Source organism: Astyanax mexicanus, chromosome 16 (assembly GCF_023375975.1).
Source record: "Astyanax mexicanus isolate ESR-SI-001 chromosome 16, AstMex3_surface, whole genome shotgun sequence".
Lineage (NCBI taxonomy): Eukaryota > Metazoa > Chordata > Actinopteri > Characiformes > Acestrorhamphidae > Astyanax > Astyanax mexicanus.
Window position 1 is genome coordinate 31,398,945 of NC_064423.1, and position 12,671 is coordinate 31,411,615.

Sequence of the window (12,671 nt, forward strand, 5' to 3'; positions counted from 1 at the left end):
TGTTGATCTCAAAATATATTCTTGCATGTTTAGAATGCTTGAGAATGCTTCAAGCAGCATGAATAATATGTTTGTACTGTACTGTCATAGCAGCCCTGTACCAGTTGATGGCATGTGCACACTGACAAGATATTAATGCAATAAGAAGTTGTTATGAAAGAGACACTCTGGCCAAAATCTGAAATGTACCCACTGCTATCTGTTTGTAAAACTCACTACATACACCAATGCAGTACAATAATTTGTTTCAGGAGAATTTTCTGGCTTATAGACAGACAGCCTTCCATTAATCAGTTCTGAAAGTGGGAGGAGCTTCTAAAAACTAAAAAATGTAACTTGTAAATGTGCTTTAGGGAGGACCGGTGCTTGAGAACAGGTTGTTTGAGATCTTTTTTTTTTTTTTTTTTTAAGTGGCTTCTATGAAATAAAATTCTTTACATTTTGATGAGAAACAATATTTAATCTTTGATTTGAGGTAAAAGTCCACTCTGTCCTCTTCCCAGGTCTCATTGCATCTGAACTCTGGGTGTAGAACGCAGAGGCGGAGCCAATCCCCGGACAACTGGACGGGATGATCGTAGTGGCGATGTGGAGGATGGAGGAGAAACGTAAATCAGCTGCAGGAAAACAGGTGAAATTAATGATCTTTTAAAGACAGATGGAACTGCTGATTGGTTAATGAGTTACTAGGTTACTAAATTAAATAACTAAAGGTGTTCAGCTGTATTTTACTTAATTTTACCTACTCCTTACTTAAAAAAAAATCCAGCAGAACCAAAACAGGGTATAAAATAGGATAATTTCAAATCAACCAAACTGTTTCATAACAGTCTTGACTTCACCAAAATGTGCATACACTGAACCCACTAGCGGAAACCTTTCAATCCTTGTCTGTTTACGTTATTTCAAATCTAAAGTCAGTGCAGTGTTTTCCTGAAAAATCTTACAGCAGTTCATGCTTCCCTCTGCTGACAACTTTCATAGAGATGTGGATTTCATTTTTCAGCAGGACTTGGCACACTGCCCACACTGCCAAAAGTGCTAATTGGACTTGTATAATATTATAATTTCTGAGACACTGATTTTGGGGTTTTCATTAGCTGTAAACCATAATCATCAACAATAAAATAAATAAATGCTTAAAATAGATCATTCTGTGTGTAATACATCTATATAATGTATCACATATCGTTTCACATTTTGAACTGAATTAACGGTACTGAAATAAATAACTTTTCAATTATATTATTATTTTTTTAAATGCACTAATTCTGCAATTTAGCATTAGGTACTTATATGTACAAATATATGTACAAATATGTAGAGAACATAGTATCAATACCACCATTAAGTGTGTGTTTAGAAAACAAAATCTGGAACATTTATTAATTAATGATAATTAATCAGAAGTAGGCTATTTTTATTACTTTAAGCATTCAGATAAATACAATTTATAATTCAAGTTATCTGTTCTATTAATATAGATGATCATGTAGCTGTATGTGTGAGTCCTGAGTCCTAGCATTGTCCCTGGCCTGCCTGAACAACTGTCCTAGTCTGGCCCTGCTTCCACTGTGCTAATGCTAGCTCAATTACATAACCCGGAACACTGATCCCTCCGAACAGCGTGGCCTTTCAGACCCATTCAGAATGTGCTACCATATTCCCTTAACCAGAACAGTAACACAGACACTGCTATGAAGGAGCCTATAGCATGGGTCAGTCAGTTGTCAGCTTATTAATAACAGTATCTCACATTAATGCATTAAAGCACCCCTGCTACATCACGCTCCCCTGCTGTGTAGACCCTGTCCTGGCTGTGGCTGTGCAGTGATGTGCCTTGAAGTCTGCCCTTACCTGACACTGATGCAGAAACACACACACACACACACACACACACACACACACTGTTTATCCTCACTTTCTCCAGCAAATCATCATACAAACACACACAGGAAAGTGCGACAGTGACGCAGAATCCTGGCAGACATGATGTTGATTATGCTCCAGATTAACAGCTGCTGGCTGGCCACACAAATACACACACACACAACCACACATACACACACACAACCACACATACACACACACTTAGTAGAGTTTTCAGGATATGGGCTTATTCCGGCCATTTTCACAGAATTGATCCCCATTAACTCTGTTTACCTCACTTTTCTCTCTCTCTGTCCTGCTCTCTCTCTCTCTTTCTCTCTCTTTCTCTCTGTCCCTCTCTCTTTCTCTCTTTCTCTCTCTCTCTCTCTCTCTCTCTCTCTCTCTCTCTCTCTCCCTCTCTCTCGCCCCAGGCACAAAGCTGTTGTTGCCACACACAGAGCCGTGCTGCTGATTAAATATTTGTCATCAGCCATTCAGGTCATGAACACACAAACAACCAGACGCGCTTGTGCGCACTCACAGACTGAAAACGGATTAATACGTACACACACACACACACACACACACAGGAACAGATTAACAGATTCTCACACGCACACACACACACACACACACACACACACACACACTCATGCACACACGCCGGCCCTCCAGTGAAATATTTAAGATCAAGGCATTATGCGCTGACATACCACGTCCACAAACATGTGGAATGAGTAATGTTAAATACCCTCACAACTTCAACTTTCAACTGAAACTTCGATAATTCTTACATCCCTTTACACCATTAGCATGAGAGTAATCCTGGTCAGACTCTTTTGAACACATGGATTCTGTTTTTAGAAAGATCCGTGACTTATTTTAGCTACTGACCATAGTTGCTCGAGCTATTATTGATTATTCGTAATTATATTTTTAAAAAAATTTATATTTGTAACAAGAAAAACGATCGTAGGCTATTGCATTGTTCTTTTATTCATTCATTTTGGGGCTGCGAGCATGGCAGGTGTATTTCACTCATTTTCAAATGGTGCACACCAATCCTGTGAGTGCCACTTTTGCCCTCTTGTAGAGAAACTACTAAATTAAACTATTAATGTATGTGTATATATGGATTTATAGATGTGCATTTATGTTCGACAAGTGTATAAACATTTAGTAATCAGGCATATTTCCTTAAAAGATTGAAAAAAAAAACGAAAACATCTAAAATTATCTAAAATAATAAAACGTATATCAGAAAAAAAATAAACTGGAAAAAATCAGGGTCCTAATTATGGAAAGTTTAACCCCTTATTTACCTCTGCTGCTGCAGACAGGAACTTGAGCAGAATCTTCTCAGTCCCAACAATCGCATAAATCCCAGGGATCTTCATCAGCGTTGGGCTTTATTGAACTGCTTCTGTCTCCACTAATCCACCCAGCGTGAGCCTCATCATTAGGTCCCTGTCACGTTGCCTAATTGGCTTTGGTCCTTTGGGCAATTAACTGCTTTAGAATGGTGGGATTAGCAGCGCGGCTATTGTTGTCTGGCCGTGGGGGAGTGAACTGGTTTAACCACTAAAAGTCTTTGTTTTTTTATGGCTCTGTATTCTCCTCAATGATTGGTTCAGTTGGATTGATGAGTCAGTGAACTGGTTTAATATCCCACAGTCTTGAGTTGAACCCAGAGCAGTTGTGCTGAGTATAGCTTGGACTGAGGTTACCTTGCGCTGAACCCAGCTCACCTGGCAGGAACTTGTGAGCTAGGTGTGTCTGTCTGTGGTGTGGTACATTGTGCTTTTGGTTGAGGGTAGTGGTGCAGAGCACACACTCACACAATGCTGTGTCCTTGCCTCGAGGCTCGGGACAATCATGGATGCTATCCCAGGCCTGTGTGTGTTTGGAGGGGGGTGCTGTTTATTATGTATGTTTTTATTCTCCACCTCTCTGGTAGGAGATGTGTCCCCAGACTTGAATCCAGTTGGATACATTCATTATAAGGGATGTCAGTAATGCTCATAGCCTATAAAGATGTTAATATGCAATTTGAAGTGCAATCATTAATTGCAGGTGTATTGCGTTGATTTTCAAATGGTGCGCATTAAATAATTAATGTAACTTTAAACGTTTCCATTATGTTGGTATTCAACTCGCTTAAATGTCCTATTTAAAATCCATTCATTTCATCCCAACCTTGAAGACATTTACATATAAAGCAACTTGCACATTATTCTCTCTTAACCCAGTCTCTAGCATTACGTAGAGTTACTGACCAGGACACCTAGGTCCCAGGGAACAACTAATTGAGCTCATTAACTACTGACTAACAAGCTCCTCAGGGGCTGGGTCAAGTAGGATAGAGTAGCACAGGGACCCCTAGGTCTAAGCATGATACCGTAACTATATATATATACCTTATATATACAGTACAGGCCAAAAGTTTGGACACACCTTCTCATTTAATGCATTTTCTTTACTTTCATGACTATTTACATTGTAGATTCTCAATGAGGGCATCAAAACTATGAATGAACACATGTGGAGTTTTATGTACTTAACAAAAAAATGAGCTGGCCTCCACAGTCACCGGACCTGAACCAGATGGTTTGGGGTGAGCTGGACCACAGAGTGAAGGCAAAGGGGCAACAAGTGCTAAAGACCTCTGGGAACTCTTTCAAGACTGTTTGAAAATCATTTCTGGTGGCCACCTCTTGAAGCTCATTGAGAAAATGATGCCAAGACTGTGCAAAGCAGTAATCAGAGCAAAAGGTGGCTATTTTGAAGAAACACAAATATATATATATATATATATATATATATATATATATATATATATATATATATATATATATAGTTATTTTAGTTCGTATTACTTTTAGTTATTAGTTATATATATATATATATATATATATATATATATATATATATATTTTTTTTTTTTTTTTTTTTTTTTTTTTTATTAGTACAAAACTCCACACAATGTTTGGACACACCTTCTCTTTGTCCAAAGATAGTTTGCATAGAAGTGAATAGAGACATGTGATTTTTGAAAAAAAAAAAAAACCACAGATTTTTGTTGTTTTGTGTGACAACATTCAGGTGGGGTAAAAGTGACTCAAACTAAAAAAATGTTTGATTGGTCTGCACTAACAAGGTAAGTGTGGAAATTAAGAGGTTGGAAAATGGTCATGGCATCATGCCTAATGCCAGGCTTGAGATAAAGGGCTATAAATCCCATCAGCATTGAGATGCTGTGGAGTAGTGGTACTGTGTTCCTTGGAATGATGGTGCTCCATATAGAACTTTTGGGATGAGTTGGGAAGCTGAGAATGATGCTGAATGGTGACTGTTTATCATCCTGACCTCACCATCACTCACTCTTATTACTGAATGCAGTCAGATCCTCACAGCAATGTTAGTAGCAAAGTGTAGTAGAAAGCCTTCAGCAGACAGTAGAGATACTTCGGTTCAAACAGTGATCTGCACCAGTAGGTTAGGTTATTAATGCAATAATGGAAAATTTTAGATGTGTGGTTAATCGTTGGAATCATCGTTGGGATAATTTTTGTCAACTCTCTCTTTTGAACATTCCAAAAGCTTGTTTCTACTGAGCCTCATTGCCATCCATACCACTCGAGGGACATCTGACTTAAAGAACAGACTTTTTAAATCAGTACACTGTGAATTTTACAAATGCTTGAGCCTTTTGGCATGTGCGTTTGGCTGCAGCCAGGTTTGAACAGGTCAGTGCAGCAGAGGTGTAGGTCCTGTAAGAGGATTGGAGGTTAAATACACACTCAGTAATACCTTGACATTGGAGCAAGGAGGGAATGAGGAGGAGGAAGGGGAGGGGGCAGGTTTACAGTCAGTGGTTGGCACACCGCTGATGATCCTCTGGGTTCCAGGCTCTGAAGGCTTCTGGTATTTACGTGAAGTCGCTGTTGTTGCTCCAACAAGGTTTCAAGGCATGCCAGTTGTGATCAGTCCAGCTCTATGTATACAGGTTTCTTTGGCCTGGCACTGTATTGCCAACAAAAGCTCAGCAATGATAAAGCTTGAGATTCCCTCTTGCCGCAGGGCGGTTGTGTCAGAGGACGAGCTGTCAAACACGGTTTGGAGTGGGCGGTGGTGAGATGCGCGGATGTCTGAGTCGAGGAGAATGACTGTCTGGTGCAGGATACTGTCTGAAGGGGAAATATCGCACATACAGATGCACACAAACACACAAATAGGTAAAACAAGGGCCTTAATCAGTGCTGGAAGGTTTGAATTGTGTTTAACTACAGCTTGTGCACATAGAGTTGATATATACGTAAGTGTGAACCATGGCCAGTCTTCATTACTGTATTTCACATCTTAAATTTGAGTCTAGTCATATTATATTGTTTCATCATATTGGTTCAGACATCAGAGATATCATAGTGACGACCTTGCAATGCCTTTGAAACCACCAAACAACACCATAGCATCCCCATGTGACAGCAGAGCAACTGCATACAGATTTGAATAAAACACCTGGGAAGATAAAAGAAATACACAACAACCAGTTGGGAACAACTGAGCAACTCCATAGCACCCACTCAGCAGCATCCTATCAACCACCTAGCACCATCCAACCAACTACTCTGCACCATCCTATCAACCACCTAGCATCCTATCAAACATCCTATCAAATACTTAGCAATTCAGTATCAGCCACTTGAGATACCTGAGCAACTACCTAGCAACTCCATAGGAATCACAAAGCAATGCATAGCAACTACCAAGCAACTCCAAAGAAATTGCCTATCAATATCTTATCAGCCACCAAGCAACCATAACTGTATATCCTTCATTCCAACAGTCGATTTACTAGACTATGTTTGCCACATTTAGCAACATCCTATCAGACACCAAGCAACCATAACTGTAAATCCTATATTCAAACAGTTAATTTTCTAGACTACGTTTGCTACCATTAGCAACATCCTATCAATCACTCAGTACCATCCTATCAATCACCTAACACCATCCAACCAACCACCTAGCAACATCCTATCAATCTCTCAGCGTCATCCAACCAACCACCAAGCCCGATCCAACAAACCACTAGCAACATCCTATCAACCACCTTGCAACATCCTATCAATCTCTCAGCATCATCTAACCAACCACCAAGCACCATCCAACAAACCGTTAGCAACATCCTATCAACCACCTAGCAACATCTTATCAATCTCTCAGCATCATCCAACCAACCACCAAGCACATGCAACAAACCACTAACAACATCCAATCAAGCACCTTGCAATATCCTATCAATCTCTCAGCATCATCTAACCAACCACCAAGCACCATCCAACAAACCACTAGCAACATCTTATCAACCACCTAGCAACATCCTATCAGGCACTTAGCAATTCAAAATCAGCCACTTTTTTCACTATTTGGAATAGGAATCCCAAAGCAATGCATAGCCACTACTAAGCAACTCCAAAGCAATTGCCAATCAATATCTTATTAGCCACCAAGCAACCATAACTATCGTTCCTACATTCCAACAATTCATTTCCATGACAACATTTTTTCTTTCATTTGGCTCTCAGTTCAGAATGCTGTGTAGTCCAGGACTGGTTTTAATCTCTGTCTGGGAAACCAGCCTGAGAATTTGCATGGTGTCTAGCAAATATGCTAGCTAGCTAGCTAGCTCAAACAACTCACTAACATTAGGCACCATGCCTAATAATAAGAGACCACCTACAAATGTTGAGTTTCTTTGATTTTACCAAACTGAAAACCTTTGGAATATAATCAAGAGGAAGATGGATGATCACAATACATCAAACCAAGCTGAACTGCTGGAATCTTTGCACCAAGTGGCATAAAGTTATCCAAAAGCAGTGTGTAAGACTGGTGAAGGAGAACGTGCCAGTGAAACTGTGTTTTTTGGAATTATGGTGCTCCATCCAATAATTTTGGGATGAGTTGAGAAATTGGGAATGAGATAGGGTTGGGTGGTGATCATAGCAATTCTACAAAATCTATTAGAAAGTGTTCTCTGGACAGTAGATACTCTTTAGTTACTCTAACTAAAACACTGTAACTCAGTTCAGTGCAATGATGGTTTATGGGATTATCTATAGGCCTGAGTGTATGTGTGTTGATATGATATTAAACCTGGCCTCGAGTGACTGTTTGAATGATTTGAGTAGTGGCTCGACGACTGGCTTTAAAATTCCACAAGGCCTCGGAGAGCGTTCCCTCACTACTTATCACTGAAAATTCCTCTAAAAGGCTTAAGCTGATCTAAAGCAGCGGACGGCAGGTAAACATGACATGCTGATGATTTGCTAATGCCCCACTATTTCCAAATGAATGCCCCTCCTTCCCTCAATTGCACCGCCACAATCATATCCTGTGTTTGTTTGGCCATGGAGTAATCCATGTGTGTGTTTGGTTGTGACCTCAGGGGGATTAAAACACACTTGGCGTAGCTGCAAAAAAAATGCACTAATGTTCATACATTTTCATCTTTGACCTTAAGAACGGGAAGAACATGGAGTCAGTGTGTGCATGGCTTTGGCTTTAATGAGATCTCTGCCCTGCGGAGATGAATAAGGAATTGGATTTTTTTTTGGATACAATTCAGATTTATCAAAGTTCATTAATCTGCGATATTCACTTTTGTAAAGACAGGAGACAACGCAAGGACTGTTTGTGAATTCACTCTGTATGATAGAGACGTAAGTGGAGGTTCAGTGCAGGTAAACACAGCTGTAGGCTTTCTGTTAAGCGAGGGGTGAGATCACATTAGTACAGCTATATTCACATATCCTTAGGAGCAGGATTTGTTCTGGAACTTGTTCTGTGGACACTGTGTGACTTACAACCACAAATCAGAAAAAGTGTAAGGGACTGTAAGGAAAATGCAAATACAAAAACATGCAGTGTGTCTTATATTTACTTCAACTTTTAATTAATTCATTCAGGTGTTGCTTTGTTCAAAATGCTAAACACATTCTCTGTTGGAGGCAGACAGACAGAATTAGTAGCCTATATCTGCTTCTTATGCATCAAAAACTTTGTATAGTGTGCATCGTGTGTTTTTGTATGGATGTCCTTATACAAAATTGTCTTTGAGGCAGCATATGTTGCTCTAAAATCTTCAGTTCTTCTTGAGTTTGGACCGTTTGGAAAATACAAAGTTACAAAAATACTGTTTTTCTTATATTTACTTTGCCTTTTAATTCATTTCAGATTTTTCTATTTTGCTAATAGCTATCCAAAATAAGTTTTGGCAGCGATGATGCTAAGCAATAATTTTGTCCACATTTCTAAACACATTTTCTATTAGAGACAGGCAGTCTGGACCAATATCTTTGCTCTCTTCCCCGCCATGCCTTTGTAATGTGTGCAGTAGGGGTGGGCGATATGGCCCTAAAATAATATTACGATATTTCATAGTATTTTCGTGATACTGATACTCTTGGCGATATAACGAAATACCGAATTTAAAAAAGACCCTTGACTGAGATTTTAAAAAATACAAAAAAAATAATCAGTAACATTAATTTGTAACAGAAATCAACGATCCAGAATGTCCTGGTACTAATAATGTGCTCTACATATCTCCATATATCCAGGACAGATTACATCTAGTGGATATAAAAAGGGGAATGAGAACATTGTGAATTTTTCTTTTGCTAAAAACAGCAAAAAAGTAGTACCCTGATGTGATAATTAGGGATGGGTGATATGGCACGATATTTCAGGATATAATATCATTCACGATATTGAAAAATGTTGGCGATATTATTGCGTACGATACGATAGCAGCACATGTGGTCTTGCAATCTCTTGAACAATGAATGGACATTCTTGGCAAAGACTTCGGGCACTATCGTACACCCTGTACAAGGTGCGTTGCGATGCTCATTGCTATCTTACCCCGTCAACAGTCTATTTATTTCACGTGCCTGGCTCTTAAAGGGAATGGCAAGTGACACACTGATTTATTTCACGCTACGCTAAAACACACCCATGATTAATTAAGAGAATTAGCACATGCCTTTTGCACGTTTGGAGGCATATTTTTGGCTCCTTCATGATACGAAAGACACACAGACACTTCCTAAATCCAGCCGCGTGATGTGCAATTAACCGGTGCGCTATAGATTACCAACACAGGGCCCTTTATTTTTAAGTTCTCAATGTACTTTTTTGCAATAATGTGTAACACAGCAGCACATACTGACACAAATCCATACCTCATACATGATCGATTCTAGCTTTTGGCTGATAACATCTAGATGGTCCTTTTTTCATCATTTTTGGCCCAGAGTTTACAGCACTGGATTACCAATGCTTCTGACCACAATAAACTAGTCAGCATCTGTTTTGCACAGTAAGTCATTTATTCTTTTTACTTGATTACTAGTCTAAAACTGCCACTGTCCCAATGTTTTTGAAATATATTATATGTTGCAAGCCTTAAAAGCAGGAATGGATCTTTATAAAAAAAACATGAAATATTTTGGGTTCATACTGTCTGTACTGAAATACAATGTAAGAAACTGCATTTTTATTAGTGTTTTCCATACTCTCCCATTTAATTTTGATTTAGGGCTGTAGGGATGTATCATATATTCAGTTATTTTCTTCCCTTAAATACTTTAACTCAAGAAAGAATTCAGTGCAATGCCTATGGTGATGTAAAGTGTTTTCAAAAGATAGGGCAACTTCTTATATAATGAAACTTGCACCTCAAGTATACATTATTAAAACCCTGAATAGTGTAATGGTAGGCAGACGGTTGTTATGTTTTATTGATGTTCCGTTACATGGCTGTGCATTCTGATTTTCTATGTGACTTGTCTTTGTTGCGCTATTGTGTGCATTACATTGACCTGAAGAGCCACTGTGCACAGGCTCATATCCTTTCCGAATGAATTGTACAGAAATGCAACTTAATTAAGAACGCAGCCCAAGGTTATATGAAGTGCCAGCGTGCGTTATGTTTGGTTAAGTACACTGAGTCTCAGCATAGCAAGCAAGCGCTGCTGAGCTTGGCCTGTTTCAGGAGCACAAAAATAAAACTGAGCGTTTTGCGAAAAATAGAGAGCTGTTCATGCTTTCTTGGACAAATTGTCATTTGCCGTCCAGTAAAGCTCCATTAAAGACAGCTATATTCATAACTACTATGGAGAACTAAACGTTATATTCCATTATAAAAAAACACACATACCAAGAATGAGGTGTTGGAATTGAATGGAACTTTATTTGTGTAAATGTAATGATGATATATGTGAGTGATTACAATATTAGAGCAAAATGCTACATTTATTGGGAAGAATTGTACAATTGTAGAATTGTGTGGGTGGCCTTTAGCCTGGATATAAGATGAGATACGGTTGGACATGGAGGCATACAGATTCTTTTTCTGGCATCCCAGGTATCCTGTAAATGCTTGATTGGTGATATATCTGGCAACAGAGCAGGCTAAGGAAATGTAATAAAGTACACTCTGGTAAAGACTTTCCTAGAAAAACGGTGCTGCATGTGGACAAGCATTATCCTGCTAACAAATGTTAGTTGACACAGGATGTCCTGCACATATCGCTGAGCTGTCACTGTCCTTCCCAGCACTACTAGGATAGAGATCATCACACCAGCAGTTGAGGCAGTGTGTTGCATAACAGCAAAGGCAAGATTGAAGCAGTGATCATGAGGCCTCCATACTTAAACTCAACCTGTTTTTGAGTGAATTGTAAAGACAAAATTTATCTAGCAGTCAATGATCTCTCACCAAGAGGTGCACTATCTAAAAGGGCAATGTGCAATGTCTTATCATGTCAGACCACAATTGTAATTATTTGCATATCTTCTTACAAAAAATAACTATTACTGTAAGTTTTGCAACAATTTTCTTTGCACTACTCATTTTGTTAAGGAGAAGATTTGCTCCTTCACAGATACAACATGACTATGCACTTTAAAATAAGTCACTCTAAAGGTTTGAATCCCGTTCATGTAGCTTGCCATTGACTACCAGAGCCCTGAGAGATTAAGCAATTGAGCAATTGGCCTTGCTCTCTCTGGGTGGGTAGAGGGCGCTCTCTCCCCACATAACTCCGAAGGGTGATGTCAACCAGCACAAGGCGACTGTGAGATGATGTATCAGAACAGAGTCGCTGCGCTTTCCTCCGAGAGTGTTATGATGCTACTCGGTAATGCTGCATCAGCAGCAGTTCAAAAAGAGGCGGTGGCTGACTTCACATGTATCGGAGGAGGCATGTTCTAGTCTTCACCCTCCTGGTGTGTTGGGGTATCACTAGTGATAGGGGACTCCTAATAAGGGGGTTGGGTAATTGGCCTTGTAAATTGGGAGAAAATGAAATGGGATTTTTTTTTTTTATATAAAATTATATTATAAAAAAAAAGTCACTATATGTTTTTTTTTTTGAGTAAACCCATAATTGCACTGTTCTTTGAACATTGTGCACCCAGTAGAATCCCACCCCAAAGGCAAAGAAAGTCGCTACAGTCTTTTGCAAGTCGTGAAACATTGACAACCTATTTTGAAATAGTGTATGACAAGATTTACCAAAGCATTTTCTCCATCCATTAAAGCTGTCATGGGTGATGAAGGCAGTGTGCAGAGGAACCGTTATGTAAACGAGCTCTTTATCTCGCTGCCCTGTGACAACAGCGTCGTCTCGGCACTCATTCAGAGGGGATGCCAGTGAGGCAGATGGTGTGGATCCATGTGACTGACCCATCCCCCCTGCACCTCCCCTTTGCCCACTGCACTGTTTGTGTGC

At 39.4% G+C, this 12,671-nt stretch overlaps 1 protein-coding gene across 1 annotated transcript in view; it reads left to right on the plus strand.

Moving 5' to 3' along the window:
• The first annotated feature begins 503 nt into the window (after positions 1 to 503).
• Positions 504 to 12,671, plus strand: part of acyp2 (acylphosphatase 2, muscle type) — an 86,511-nt gene continuing 74,343 nt past the window's right edge. The window contains exon 1 of the mRNA XM_022669961.2: positions 504 to 631. Coding sequence (XP_022525682.1) covers positions 572 to 631 — 60 coding nt within the window. The 5' untranslated portion in view covers positions 504 to 571. The remainder of the gene's footprint in view (positions 632 to 12,671) is intronic.